This window comes from Nothoprocta perdicaria, unplaced genomic scaffold (genome assembly GCF_003342845.1).
Source record: "Nothoprocta perdicaria isolate Ctin4 unplaced genomic scaffold, notPer1 scaffold_45, whole genome shotgun sequence".
Taxonomy (NCBI): Eukaryota; Metazoa; Chordata; class Aves; order Tinamiformes; family Tinamidae; genus Nothoprocta; species Nothoprocta perdicaria.
The window spans coordinates 3,863,272-3,878,727 of NW_020455699.1; the positions used below are offsets into that span (position 1 = coordinate 3,863,272).

Here is a 15,456-nt window from a genome sequence, read left to right on the forward strand (position 1 = left end):
TTCGTTTGAACTTAGTTTTGATGAACTTTGGAAAATTGCAAAAAAAAAAAAAAAAAAGATAACATTTGGCTAGAGGTGATTTTTTTTTCTAGTCTCACTATGGAACTCTATTTGCCCATAAGCCCAGTGTTGCCCATAAGCCTGTTGATAAAAGGTGTAATTCTCTGACTGTCCCATCTTCCAGCAGAAGCACTTAGTGGCAAGGTATTTAAGCAATTCAAATAAGTTTGGCTGATACAGGTTTTCTTGCTTAGGCAGGATCCTTAAGCCTTTGTTACCTTTCTGCTTCTGGCAGCTTCTGAAGTAACTTCACTCAACACATGGCATTTCTTTCCTTAATCTTTTGATTTAGTGTTTTGTTACTAACCTAGATCATTTTAACTGAATTGATTTGGGAAATATGTGCATAATTTTGTCAGTTGATTCTAAAGGATGAGTAACCTGGCTTGAGGTGCGACCCCTCCAGTTGACGTTAATTACATTCAGGACACAGAATGTGTTTGCAGCCTGACAAGAGCAGTTTTCAATTATAGTGATAGTTGTGCTGGATATAGTGGAAGCATCAGCTTAGAAGAACTCATGGTCTGCCAACAGGACATCATTAACTGCTATAAATTATGTTGCTGTTTGTTGTCTGACTGTAGTAACTATGCTCCCTAGTCACAGACTAGGAAGCCTGCCTCATCTGCTTGTGGCCGAATAACGAATAGATGTTAATTACCAATGTATGAGCACAGTGCTACTTAAATATTTCCAAATCTACCAGAGCTGCTGATTAATAGTGGGTTACTTGGCATTTTAAGTAAGATCAGATTGACTGTAGTTGCTTTTTGGTAAGTTATTTGTTACAATGCTGCTTCTATGAATAAACAATCGTTAGATGATTGTTAAAGCAACCATAGTTAGTCTTTCTGATATGAAAACAATTAAACTGAGTTTGTTTTAATTTTCCTCTRCAATAGATGTGCACTTAGAATTAGAAGAACGACTCGCAAAATTCATGAGGACAGAGGAAGCTATTATATACTCATATGGATTTGCAACAATTGCCAGTGCTATTCCTGCATATTCAAAAAGAGGAGACATTGTGTTTGTGTAAGTACTGTTTTCTCCTCAGGAAATTAGAGTTTAAGAGTCATCCTTTAAATATTTTTTGGTTATTGTAAGGCATATTAATTTGATATTTAGAAAATAATGTTCTTCATATAACAGAATGCTCCAAAAGTTCAAATGTCATGTTATTTTCCTTTGATTTTTCTTTATTTTTTTTTTTCAAAATGCTCTTATTGCGTACCAGTTACTGCTTTTTCAAGGAAAAGCACATGTGGGCACTCAGCTGAAAATCAAGGKGTGTGTGTGTGTATAGAAGGGCTTGTACAAGTATTATTCTAGTTTTCTTCATAATAAAATGTGTAGTCAGATCTGCTTTTCTCTTATTTACTTCTGGCTTTTCATCTTTCCTGCAAGCCATTTTGAGACAAGTGCCTCATGCATTTTTGCAATAGATTAGTTGGATGAAGATCACTATGAATTAACATAAGAACAGCTATACTGRGTCTAATCAAGGATTCAGCAAACCCAGTATCTTCTCCCCCCGAGTAGACACTGGCATTTTCTCTAGGAAAGAGTGAAATACCAGGAGAAACACAATGCAAAAACGTTCAAAAATGTCTGAGCCAAAGGATTTAGGCTTCAATGGCTCTTCATAGATTTTTCTTTTTTTCTATTGTTTTTGAACCAATATAAATGTTGACTATCCAGAGCATTTGTGTGATGTGTAATATCACAGCTACAATTGAACATTATATGAATAAATACCTTAACATTAGTAAATCTAACACTGGTTTCAATTGATGGATTTGATTTTAATGAAGAGAGGCTATGAATAGCTGCTTACTCGTCTTCTGCATGCTGCTGTTGCTTTTGTGGTCATCTACTATAATTCATTTTTGGTTTCTTTTAGGTGTAAGATTTAATGTCCAAAAAATGTCTTACAAAAGTTCATTCATAACTTGGTCATCTTTTTTGCTCATCTTCAAACACTATCGTAGTGGGGTTTTTTTCTGTTGAGATGGAATACCAGAACAGCACACAATATTCAAGATGTGATTGAATTAGATGCAGTTGATTTAGCTGTCTTGTATAATTTCAGATTCTCAGTAGCCAAAAGATCATCTTCCTTTCCTTAAAAAAGCTACTTGGTTGAAATTACTGCATTTGCCATGTGCTGAAGATTTAAGTTACCACTGAGGCAATTATTGGGAGTATCCAGCTGTGAAACTGCCATTTCCCCAACSCTCTCTAGGGATTTGTTTTTTCAAAACTTAAAATGGCAGCTTATTATTTACACTYTGGGGGAATAAATCTCGACGAATCTTAAAAATCAGGTTTTGGATATTCTGAAGAGCACTGTAAGTGTTTATAGGCACATTATTGTGCTTTTTTGCTAAGACCCAGACCRAGGCTCAGGAAAAAGAACTTCTGGTATGGTGACTAGAAATAGCACCCAGCTCACTTGTGTTGCACACCAATGAATACCAAAGGACCAGTGCACATTTCAAGAAAAATTTGCTTGCTTTCAGTGCAGTATTGCAGTATTACAGTGTAAAGCGAATTTGAGAAGCTTTGGAAATACTTTTCAAACAGTAAGTAAAGTCTATGATGATTTAATAGATCTATTTTTAGCTTCCTGTGAGTATACATAGCGACTCAAAACAGATCAAGCTCACAAAAAGATCTTAAGGCAGCTKTCTTATTTGAATGAGTGCTAAACCAAGTGCAGATTTAAAGGTCTTTATTTATTTACAGAGATGAAGCTGCCTGCTTTGCTATTCAGAAGGGCTTACAGGCATCTCGTAGTAACATCAAGTCGTTTAAACATAATGATATGACTCACCTGGAACGGCTGTTGAAAGAACAGGAGGCTGAAGATCAAAAGGTGCAGCTGTTTTGATGAAATGTTTGTACTCCAAACAGTTGATGTTGCTTATATAATTAAGATCTTTTATTGCTTTTGTCATTGTCACCACTGGAAGTAAACTTAGAGGCTGTGGTGGCATGGGATATAACTGCGATGAAATGACTGAAGCATGGAGCTCCTTTGGTGATTTTGCATGGATTTTGTCCTTTAGTTGTTCATATAACTATGTTTACCTGACAAAATATACCTGTTAATTATCAATTTGAATGCCATGCAGTAAGCTGGATAATTGTAAGCTCACCAACATAAATCAGTAATGAATTAATTGCAAATTTAAAGGAGCTAGTCTACATACATTTATGGRAAGTGCATCTTGTCCAATAATCTCTACATGAGATTTTTGAGTWGACAGAATAATGAGATAGCCTGTTTAGGCAGCACATCCAGTTTCTTGGAGCAGGGTGCTTTGATGGAGGTACCCTATTAAAATTTGTTGATGTACCCAGTTTTGGTACTTAGTGCTCAGGAAAGAAAAATATTCTCTAAGACTTTTCCTGTGAGCTGAAAAAGAAGATGAAGCTTAAAATCYTACTAGTAAAATAAGTAGCAAGGAAACAATAATTTGGACATTGTTTCACTTTATATAAARGTTTAGCACAATCAGATGATAAATTAGAACATAGGGTAATGTGGGCAAAAATTAAGTGGTGAATATTAATTTTGAGAGTAGTATAATCCATGGAATAACTTGTGGGTTTTTTTTTCATTACTCACAGATTTTGAATTAGTATATCATTTTAGAACAGTGAAAATCAAACCATAAAATCATAGTTTAAACAGAAAAAAAATGCAGAACATTCTTATGGCTTTTATTGTTCAGAGACCACATTGTGACTTGAAAGTTGTGAATGCTTTTGAATCATGTCTTACAAAGACAACTGTTTCCAAGAGGATTGTGCYGCACTGAGAATGCGGTCACTCAAACCGGTTGTTGAAAAGTCTTCTAAATGTTCTGACTAATGAGGGAACATAACTGTTATGAATATAATAGAGATCCAGAATTGCAGTACTTGTTCTGTAGTTGTATTGTTTGTGTATTATGCATAAAGTTCAAATGAATTGGTTATGGTTTGTTACAAAACAAAAAACCTTTAAAAAGAGTTAAAAGCTTTAAAACTGCTAGAAAAATGAAGGCAAATAGTCCAATGACACATTTCAGCTTCTATTATGATAAAGACTCAATTTAGACTAAAGTTAAAGCTTACTTTAAAGAAAAAAGACATTATCTTCTGTCCCTTCCTATTASTTGCCTTCCCACAAAACCATCAGAGAGTTAGTAATTCATTTGTTAGTAATTATTGGTATGAACTGAAACCATATCTGTTTCTGAAGAATCCCCGCAAGGCCCGWGTAACTCGAAGGTTTATTGTAGTGGAAGGATTGTATATGAATACAGGAGACATCTGCCCTCTTCCAGAATTGGTAAGTGGTTTCAGTTTGCTTTTTAAACCCTGTTTGTGAACACACGTGATTATAAAACAGTAGTAGTGTGCARTTAAGCCTACAAAGAAAAGTTTTGCTTGTAATTTTTGAGTTATATCCTTCCTCAAATGTTCATGAAATGGGGTTCTCAAATGGACATTTTTTGTTGAAATTCCTAATCAGTAAGTAATAATATATTTATATAATAATAATTTACATGGTGAGATAAATATCCAGTTGAAGTCTTAGTTTTAAACCTGTTAAATCTACTGTATTTTAGAAATTTTGTGTCACTAGATTGTTAAACTAAAAATATACTTACAATATATCATATATATCTATAGATGTATAAAAATATATTGTATTAGTTTCAAAGAAATCTTCATACAGTGGCTCCAAGGAACACATTTGTTATTCAGCATAAATTGGCTTGTTATGCAGACTGTAGGTAAGGAAACAAATGTTGTGAAAACGTAGTATCTTATTAGCAGACAAGTAACCAAAATTTATTTTTTTTGTAAATGATGATTAGCATTTAAGAAATTTACTTAGTCTTTAACATAAATAGTGATAACTGTTTGAAAGCTTTTTCTGTGCCTTAACACCAGAACTCATCTCTGGAGCTGATGTTTTTGCAATATTCATAGCACTGTAGTTGTCTGCATGCATCCTGCTTCCCCCTACCGCCCATTCTGTTACCAGTTTCTGATAGGCTTGTCTTGTATTTTGTATTATTTCCATTATATTAGATAAAACTGAAATATAAATACAAAGTTAGAATTTTTTTGGAGGAGAGCCTTTCCTTTGGAGTACTTGGGGAACATGGACGAGGAATTACTGAACACTTTGGTGTAAATGTAAGTGCCATTTTCCTGTGTTTTATGTTGTAAATGAGACCTGTAGAGAGTCAAATTTTGCTACATTTTTTTTTTTTTTCTGGCATTAACATTATTTACTAGTATATGATATATTTATTTTTCTTTTGTTCCTTTTCTGTCTGTCCACTTATCAGTAGTAAAAGTGCAGGGTCCTGTTTTCTCTCACCTGTTTACCTGAAATAACTTTTTTAGAGTATGTATTTTTATTGAGGAAATCAAGCAGAGAAATTCTTACAGTGCRTAATGTAATACTTTTTCTATTTGATGCTCAGTATAATGTTCTCCAGGTCCATATGCCCAAAAAGCAGTGTGCTTGCACAGAAATATTTGGGAGTTTGGAGCAAATCCTAAATGTTTTTTCAGTGGCCACTTACCAATGCCCGCTCTGATATATTGCTTTTGAATCTGGGAGGAAGAAGTAGGAGAAAGCTTAGTTAGTCCTTCCAAAGGAAGTATTCCAGTATTCCAGTAATCCAATATATTCGGCAAAAATATTCTCCCAACGTGACAWGTCTTTCTTTCATTCTCTTTTGAGGAGTATTGAAATGGAATGAACTCTTGTTTTGGAATTCTTACAGTTTTTTGCTACTGTAGCCACCTGAGCTAGGGAAGGAAGAAATGCTATTTTGGCAGCCAACGTCTCCTCAGTATGGAGTATATTTTACTGTCTCTTAAAGGCAGTGTCAGARTTTAGTTAAAAGCTATGTATCAAATTTTGATACATCTTCTCAATACTTTYTATTCCTACCTCTATTTTAAATAACTTTTCACTTGGCTATTCAATCAAGCGCATGGAAAAGAGCAAGTGAATGCTAAACAGCATTAGAAAATTGCAGTGAGGCTTGCCAACCACCATCTGATTGACTCTTATGTAAAATTCCTTTACACAGTCAAAATAGAAATTTGTAGTGATAGACATCAGTATACATTACAGAGCATGGCAGAAAGAAAAGCTTGTTTGCAACTAATGAATGAAATAAGACAATTACATCTCTGGGGTCCGAATTCTGATTTGTCTAGGTTTGTGCTCAGTGTTAGTCCCGTTATACCTTAACTGACTGTTGTGGGACTACTTACTTCTGTAATGGACACCATGATGTTGGCTTCTTTGAAGAGTGACCCACATACATACAACCTTTTTTTTTTTTTTTTTTTTTTTATGAGCTTGTGGAACATATATATAAATCCATAARTATTGATTTCTAAAGTCTTTGTTGTACTGTTAGAAATTATTTTAATTGGAGCACCATTTTGAATATGCAGTTTAATTCTGGACATTCTGGTGTTTATAATAATAAGAAGTAAGACAGGTTTGGATGTATAATGTTAGTAGTCTTAATTTAATCAAAGGCATTTCTTGATAACTTTGTTGTTCATTTAAATGGCAGATAGATGATATAGATCTTATCAGCGCAAATATGGAAAATTCACTGGCTTCCATTGGAGGATTTTGCTGTGGTAGATCTTTTGTTATTGATCACCAGGTAAGCCATATCTTATTATTATATGACATGGCAGGATTACTATGGAGAATTTGGAGTATTTTATTGACTTACAAGCCATATTATGATAGGAATTATTATACAATATTTGATTCTATATAGGAACTTCCTTATTCTACAGAAGATTTTAGATGAATAGGAGAGCTRCTTTTACATTTAAACAATTCTACTTGTAAAACATTTTTTCTTTGTTGTTACAAACAAAAAAATGTCTTTTTGTTTATTTCTTTCTTTTTTTCTCCCCCAGCGATTGTCTGGTCAGGGCTACTGCTTTTCTGCATCCCTGCCTCCTTTGTTAGCTGCTGCTGCTATTGAAGCTCTGAATATTATGGAAGATAATCCAGGTACTTAATTCAGGAAAATCCTGTTCTTCATTTTTTTTTTTTCTTCATCCGGAATTCACCCCATATTTTTCCCTTACTTTAATTTATCCCTTTTTTTTTTTTTGCTTGTATGTTTGTATGATTGTATGTTCTCTCTCTTCCTTTTTAGTTGATCAGTTTTGCACTTTTTTTTTGTAATTTTCTCTCCCTGCTTTTATTTTTAAAAATACTCCTTCTGCATGAAAATGAGTTACTTGAGAATAAAAGAGACAGTGATGGATCATGCCTGGTCCTCAAAAATGAAACAAAATTTTAAAAAAGTAGAGTACACTTGTGGATTATTAGCTCTGCTGAAAGATTAATCTTTGTTTAAGGAAAGAATTCAGGTTTCTAGATTCAGGAGTCAATATTTCCTGTTTAAGAGTCATTAATGAGTGGCTGAGAGCATCAAGGAACAGAAGTCTGCTTGGCTATACTTATATTTATGAATAAGCTGAATTTCTCATTTCAAACCCCTTAGTAAGCATTTGTAGCATTCTTTCCACATGATCATGAACCGAGTACAGCTGGAATAAAGAGATAAAGGGAAATAACAYTCTTTTGAGATCTTAACAAACCTGCCATTTAATGATAGAAGTGTGAGTGATGAGTATTAGAAAGAGTAGTGAAGAGACTTAATTCTTTGAAGTGCTTTAATGCATTAGTTCTTGTTTCCATTTTATTTAATCTTAGATGACAGAAGTGTAAAGCAGAAACAGGGTCTGAGGTTTGTTTGTTTGTTTTATCTAGATGTTTTTCAGACTCTTCAGGAAAAGTGCAAGCGAATTCACAGAGCTTTACAGGGGTAAGCTGTTTATTATTGAGGATGATGAATTTTTTTCATATTTTGCTGTTTTTTGTTTGATTTTTATATTATTGTCAATATACATTTTCCTTTGAAAGGACTTTAAAGAACACTCCCCAAAGTGTATCTGATTCTCTTGATGTTTAAACCTGAGTTTTTAGACAAACTTTTTCTAAAAAAATTTACAGGTATTGAAATGATATTTTACCGTATTTCTAGTGGTGATGGTTGCAAACTCTTGCATATTAAAGTCTTTATGAGAATGCAGTGAGTTTTGGTGGTGCGAAGTATTGATAATCATAGTGAAAGAAATACCTAAGTAACTCTCATTTGATGAGAGTTATGGGCATAGCTTAGTTGATATTCTTTCAAATGAAAGAGGAACACTTTGTAATCACTTACATTACACTTACAAAATGCATAAAAACTGAACACAACCTAATTTGAGAATGCATTATTAGTGATACATTATTTAAATGCATAATTCAGTTATTCAGTATGAATTACATTTCCTATCAAGATGCAGATTCTTATTGAAATAATTTACTCTTTAGTGCATTTTTAGTGTTAGAACTCTTCTGATAGTCTTTAAAAACATTCAGTTTCTTTGGTATAATTTTACCATGAAATAATCCTGATCTCTTTTGATCATGTTCTCTTTAAATGATGATTTGAAAACATGTAGACTATTCAGCCCAGAAATATACAGATGCTTCTAAATTTGAAATATYTTACAGTCAATTAAAAGTTATTCATGTCTTTACTAGTAAGAGCATTTTATGACAGAGTAATTGTAATATTCTTCTGCACTTACCATTTTTAGTGTAAGAATATAAACTTTTGAAACGCAGCAATAAACCCTGCGGAGAAATGATTAACTTTTTATTCATTAGTATCTTCAAAAAGCAGTGCTGYGTAATGAGTATGGGTAATGTGATTATGTGATTATCCTGTGAATAATGCTTTTATTTATTTTTTTTCACCTTCAATTCTTTAAGTGATGAGAATAGTCACAAATTAACATTGAATAAAATGTCTGTCCTGAAATGGGATTTTTCTCTTTCTGCAATTGTTCCAAAGGCAATTGTTTTTAGACACACTGGAAGAGAACGTGTAGAATTTAGCAATATCAAGGTGTTGGAAGGTAAACTGAGTAGGTGTGTAAAGCAATATTGGAGGGAAGATGTGCAAAAAGAAAGTGGAAAAAAATGCACAGCTTCTGTTTCCCCCTTCCCTCCCCTTTTCTTGTAATGGACAAGTGAGAGGAACAAATTAAAAATAAAGGAAAAGTTTCTTAGTGTGTAAATGTGGAGGCATGATTATCCCACCCCTACCCAAGCCCTCCTACAGTAAGTAATAGTCCTTACTACAGTAAGTAGTAGTCCTTAAATAGTTCACTACTCCTTGTGTAGACTAGACTTGGCTGAGAATTTTCAAATCAGTTTCTCAGAATTTTGCAGAATTCCTAAAGGCTTAATAGTCTGGCCTTTTCGCTCAGTTTTGCAGCTCAGCCTCAGAGCTGAGGTGTGGAGAACTTTGACTTCCTTTTGGGTAGCGCCCTGAGGTAACATCTATACTAGTAAGTTAAAGCCGGGAAACATTCCTRGGCCCTGGAACTCAATTGTCTACAGTGTTGCATTGTTTGAAGGGTCTGTGGCGTGCTTTTGGCCCAGGCCAAGTAGCGCTCTCTGAAACAATTCCTGGAGACTGTTCCGAAGTTAGCGTGAGCCAGGAGCCATTCCCAATAAACAGTTTGGATGAGGCCACTCTTGCTTGGAGACTGTCATTTTAAAAGTACGGTTGTGAGTCATTCTGTACCCACCGGCCTCGGAGCCAAGGAACCATCCAAAGCACACTGGATTCACTAGTGTAGAAGACTCCTTAAAAGGAGCCTTGGAGATCGAGGCCAGTTTTGTTCCTCTGTTACTTCAAAAACAGATCTTTCAGACATAACAAATAACTGATGCATTTTACTGTATATTCCATATAATTTCTACTTTGTAGTGGACCTTGGACTCCTTTTTCCTTGTGCTTTGGTACTTTATGCTATCAAACTGTGTTCCCTCCTGCACTCTTGTAGCGGGATATGTGTCATTTGTGTTTGTGCATTAAAGAAATTGCCTTCACTTTGTGTGCAAATGTATATAAATTACACCAGAAGGTTTGCAGTTATGTCACCAAGGAAAAGGCTGCCAATTTGACTTGTTTTTCCAGACTGGACTGTGAACTGACAATCTTATAGACATAATGCAAGAAGCTTTTCCTGTTAGAGAATATATTTTTTTCAAGCCTACGATTTCATGTGTTTGTAGTGCCCATTTTTTTTCATGCTCACTTCAGTTTTACAGTTAGGGATTTGTTTACTTTCCTGTTCTGTTTTCTGAACTTTATTTTTTTACTTTTTTTTAAAATTTGAAGACTTTATTTTGAAGTAAGAGTATAAATCTGTATGTGTCTATGTGATGCAAGCTCACCAAAGGCAGGAAATAAAGATTAGGGTTTATATTGGACATGTATGCATTTATGGGATCTGCTGAGTGTCAGGCACGAAGGTCTTGCTATGGTATGTAGAAGGGAATAATTTAGTCTTGTGTATCAATGAGCTACAAAGTGGTTGAGGCAGGAAGGATCCTTTAAACATCATCTTGTCCAAGCCTCCTGCTCAAGCAGGGTCTTCTAGAGCACACTGCATAAGACCCTGTCCACATGATGTTTAACTATCTCCACAATGCTGGGCAGCCTGTTCCAGAGCTCAGTCACCCTCACAGTTAAGATGTTTTTCCTTAGATTGATACAGAGCTTACTATTTCAGTTTGTTCTCTTTGTCTGCCCTCAGCCTTGTTTTTTTTGGCAGTGGAGTGCTGCAGCTCTCAGACTTTCCTCATATGAGATACACTTCAGGCCCCTAATCATTTTAGTTGACATTTGCTGGACTTGTTCCAGTAGCCCCAAGCTTCTCTTATCCTGGAGGAACCAGAACCGCACACAGAAGCGTAGATGTGGCCTCATCAGGGCTGAGCAGAAGAGGGGATTCCCTCCCTCAGCCTGCTGGCAACGCTTTTCCTAATGGCACCCAGGATCCCATCGGCTTTCTGGGCCACAAGGGCACTTTGCTGGCTAATGGTCAGCAATGAAAATGTGGCTCCATGGCTCGTGTCTTCTCAGGACCTGCAGATCCTTCACTGATGAGCTGCTTTTCAGAAGCTCGGCGCCCAGCTTGTCCTGGTGCATGGGATGAACGAGGTGTGCAGTGCAACCAGGCCATGTTTGTCTGCACATACAGACATGGGGGTTGTTTTGTGAATGTACCTGGCTTTAGAAGAGCTTTTGGCTTGGTGTTAGAAGATGTTCAAAAGATTTTCTACAGAAATAATTAAATTCRGATGTATTACCAGCTATAGACTTGGCTTCTTCTTATCACATAGGAAGGCAGAAAGATTTAGTGATTTTCTGAATGCCAATTCCAAAGGCTTGAGTTAATAGCTATATTTTTATCAGCAAATATTAAGCCTGACATTATCAATTCTCTTATATTTTTGAAAAGATTCTTTCAAAATCCTTTATTTTGAATCCCTGATCCCTTTTGCAAAAAGAGGAGTGGGCTGTTGTTGTACAAAAACTTAATATAACTAGATTTAGTAAGAGCTTTAGGAAAGACAAGTTTCTGTTAAATATCTCTCTGTTAAATAACTTCTGTTAAATGTCACTCTTTGCTGGAAAGTGGAAGCATTTATTGTCTGAAACTTTAGCATTTTGTTCAGGCATATATTAAAAGTTTCTTATCTGTTTTAGGATTTCTGGCTTAAAGGTAGTGGGCGAATCTTTTTCTCCAGCATTGCACTTACAATTGGAAGAGAGCCGTGGATCTCGAGAAAATGATGTGAAGTTGCTGAAAAGAGTTGTAGATTATGTAAGTATTCCCATAGCATTCAAAATGCATTATTATCTTTGTAATTGTTGTAACACTTGATAAAAAATATATGCATTTGAACTTTGGATTTTAGAAAATTAGTATTTCCTATTATGTACTTCTAAGCTGTAGTTAAATTCACATTTAAACAGTTGATTAGAGAACTGCTGATGTATGTAGGAATAACAAGCTGTCCTTTGAGCAAAGTTCTCTTGCTATATTTGAACAATCGAAGATGCAGTTTTCTGTAATTTTACTTGTCTGAGACCATGAACATGTGAAGAATCTTGGTATGTTTTGTACTCAGCACTTTTTTCCATCSTTGGAACGCACATGGTTCTCTTTCATGTGAAGGAGCTGGAGGTTGATGAGGATGATGTATATTTTAGGTGACAGGCAAACATGACTACACTAGAGAAAGAATGTGGTTATTCTCCTTTGAAATATGCATAAATATGATTTAATAAAAGAGTTAATTGTTTTCCTGACACCAATGGTTTTGGTGTCAGGAATATGTGCACAGATATGTGCACAAGGATATATGACTCCATCAGCATGATGACTGCTATGTTTTCTTTCTCTGCAGTGTATGAATAATGGTATTGCATTAACTCAGGCACGCTATCTGGAGAAAGAAGAAAAGTGTCTTCCTCCACCAAGGTTAGTAGTCAATTTATTTTTCCTTTTTATTGGATGTGTTTATTTTCATACAATGTAGAGATTCTGCTAAGTAGCCTAGACTGAATAGTGTGTTAGGTGGATATGTTAGTGTGTTAGCACTGCTTTCTCAGAATATTCCCAGTGACTGTTATACTGTGCCAATATGCTGAAATAACTGTATCACATCTTAGAATTCAGTTTGATACTGGCCTTGCCTGTTTATCAGACGTATTTCTGAGAGCTGCAMATCTGCAGATAAGGAAGAGGCCAGATAAAATTGTTACTTGTGTGTTTGGAAAAGAAGCCATTCAACCTTTTCTATTTAGCCATRTTTCTTGTTTCTTATTGAACTTAAATTCATAATCCTTTCCTTGGAGGTAACAGTTTTCATGTGTGTTGATATTAGTTCAAAAAAAGGTGTAACTGACTGTTCTGGCTTTCTTTTTCTAGTATTCGAGTAGTGATAACAGTTGAACAAACAGAACAAGAACTGGACAAAGCTGCATCACTTATTAAGGAAGCTGCACAGTCCTTGCTGAATTAGACTGCTATTTCGGACACCTTCCTCAAATTACCAGATACGTGTTTTACACTTTATGGTGTCTTGGCTTCCACTTCAAGTTTGACCACCGATGACACTGAAGCCTTRCTGAATAACAAGATTTTTCCAAAATGGTACAAATGCAGTGAGGGGAAGAATGATGAATTTAAGAACTGGTAAATGACGGAGTATATTTCAGCTTTAAACTCTTACCATTTAATAGCATTCCTTAAAATGAAATATAAACATCTCACACAAATTTTCATAAATTTAATCTTTAAAAAAAGCCTTAAGTTTTGTTTCCTCACACCCTTGAATGTTTTCAGTAATATGTGTAAACATTCATCTTTGCCCAGAAATATTTAAAATTCATTATTTTATTTGTGTAGTGTCAGGATGTAGGAGCGTAATATAAATTTCTTCTTTTTTTTCCCAAGATGAAAATAGCTTGTTCCTAATACTGTCAAAAAGAAAATAATGACACATTAAGAGATTTACTTCAGCTATATTTCTTTGTTGTTATTGAATCACAGCAACTTAAATATTTATTTGTTAGGCATTTCTGGAAGCCAGTTTTTCAGACTCCTTGACCAGATAATTAATTGCTGAAATGATAAAATCATATTAAACACTATTTGCTTACTTCATTTCATATGTAAATATATGCATGTTTGACATATTGTGGGTGAGGTTTTCCTTGCTATTAACTTAAATACCTAAACTTAAACCTCTAAATTGTGAACATTGTGCAATTTCAGTATAGTATATTCAATCAGGGGGCCTTTGTACCAGTCTTGTAGAGGAGACATAAACAGTATGAAGAATGAACCAAAGTTCTGATAGAGTCATTGTGCATATAAGCTTATTCAGACAACGTTGAAGCACTGAAATATGTGCTAAGTTGTATCTCTAAACAGCTTTACTGTAGAAGRGAACCCTCACAGATAGATATTAAGATTTTAAGTGGTACAAATACTTACGATRTATGTATACCTAAATCTTCACATCATTGGAAAATAATTATTTGCAGGTTATACTGTAAGGATTTTCAATAAGCACAGMTGGACAGAAACATTAAACCAATCATAGAAACCTGATAAGAGAGGATGACATTAAACTGTAACTTTTTTTATAAAATAGAAACTATAACTATGTATTTCAGGATTTTTTAAAAAAAGATGCCTGTTTAAAAAGAATCTATGTATATATATATATATTCTGCCTGATCTTCTGTATTCTGGGTTGTTTTATAATTATGTGCCTTTTTGGTTGCTGCTATAAGGACTACTATTTTTGAGAAAGAATTTTGTTTAAATAAAATGTTTAACATGTTTAATTCAAATCTTCATGTATCGTATGATTGAATATTGCAATGAAATCTAGTTAGATTTTGTTTGGTGTTCTGCATCAGATACCTATGGTCCTTTCTGTTTCCTTCAATTCATAATTTGTACTGTTTTTCCAAGCTTCTTACTTATGTGCATTCAGGTAAACCAGCTGAAGTTTTGTGCTTGTTCCTGTTGTTATTGGAAATAGTGACTCAGAAATAACTGTACAGTGTAAAGAAACTTTTACCCTAATGGGAGTGAGTATTGCTGTTACTTTGGCATTTATGAGTCTCTAACTCCCTTAGCTTACAGTTAAGGCCTTTATAGGCCTTTAGCTTTCAGGGTCTCTAAGAAACCAACAATTTAAGAGCAAAAGCAAGAGACAGAAAGCTGAGTTCCATTTTACAGGTTGAAACAGAAGTACAGAGTCATCAGTTTGCTCAAGACTCCCAAACTGATATAGCTGCATGTGAAACTTACTGCTCAGCTTTGAGTTTGTGAAACACTTGTGTTTTGGTAATACAGAATTGTGTTGTCAAAGGYGTGAGTCCGGAACAGTTAAATGAAGATTCATTTGGATTCAACTTGGATTCTAACACAGCATAGTAAATTATTTTGATGTTAGGGGTAAGCCTATGAAGGTTAGCAAATCACTAACATTGAAATATTAGATTGCAAAGCTRTATTCACTGCTCACATTGTATTTCAAGTTATCTGTAAATGGGCAGAATTTTTTGATGCCATTATTGAGAGCTAGAAGTAGACTTTAGATATGTGTGTGATTTTGTATTTTGCTTTTTCTAAATGAAGTGATGACACCTAAATTGGCAGGAAGCAGTAGAACTTGTGGGAGTTTCAAATCCATGACTATTTTTCTGAAAAGACAAAACTTTTTAGTATGTCATTAAGAGACATTATCCTCCAAATTATTTAGCAAACTCATACCAGCATTAAAACATTGCTAAAACTGCTTTTGCTCTCTGCTATTGTTTCTAGTGCTTAGAATCACCACATAAATCACAGTGAAATGTAATGCCTTGTTAATGGCAATTGAAATATTTTTGTRGT

General features: G+C 34.6%; 1 protein-coding gene across 1 annotated transcript in view; it reads left to right on the forward strand.

The window, feature by feature from the left end:
* The window catches only part of SPTLC1 (serine palmitoyltransferase long chain base subunit 1), a 29,516-nt gene extending 15,427 nt beyond the window's left edge, over positions 1-14,089 (forward strand). The window contains exons 6-15 of the mRNA XM_026046589.1: positions 963-1,095; positions 2,809-2,938; positions 4,313-4,402; positions 5,152-5,259; positions 6,669-6,764; positions 7,030-7,126; positions 7,895-7,949; positions 11,742-11,859; positions 12,446-12,519; positions 12,970-14,089. Coding sequence (XP_025902374.1) covers positions 963-1,095; positions 2,809-2,938; positions 4,313-4,402; positions 5,152-5,259; positions 6,669-6,764; positions 7,030-7,126; positions 7,895-7,949; positions 11,742-11,859; positions 12,446-12,519; positions 12,970-13,063 — 995 coding nt within the window. The 3' untranslated portion in view covers positions 13,064-14,089. The remainder of the gene's footprint in view (positions 1-962; positions 1,096-2,808; positions 2,939-4,312; positions 4,403-5,151; positions 5,260-6,668; positions 6,765-7,029; positions 7,127-7,894; positions 7,950-11,741; positions 11,860-12,445; positions 12,520-12,969) is intronic.
* The last annotated feature ends 1,367 nt before the right edge of the window (positions 14,090-15,456 follow it).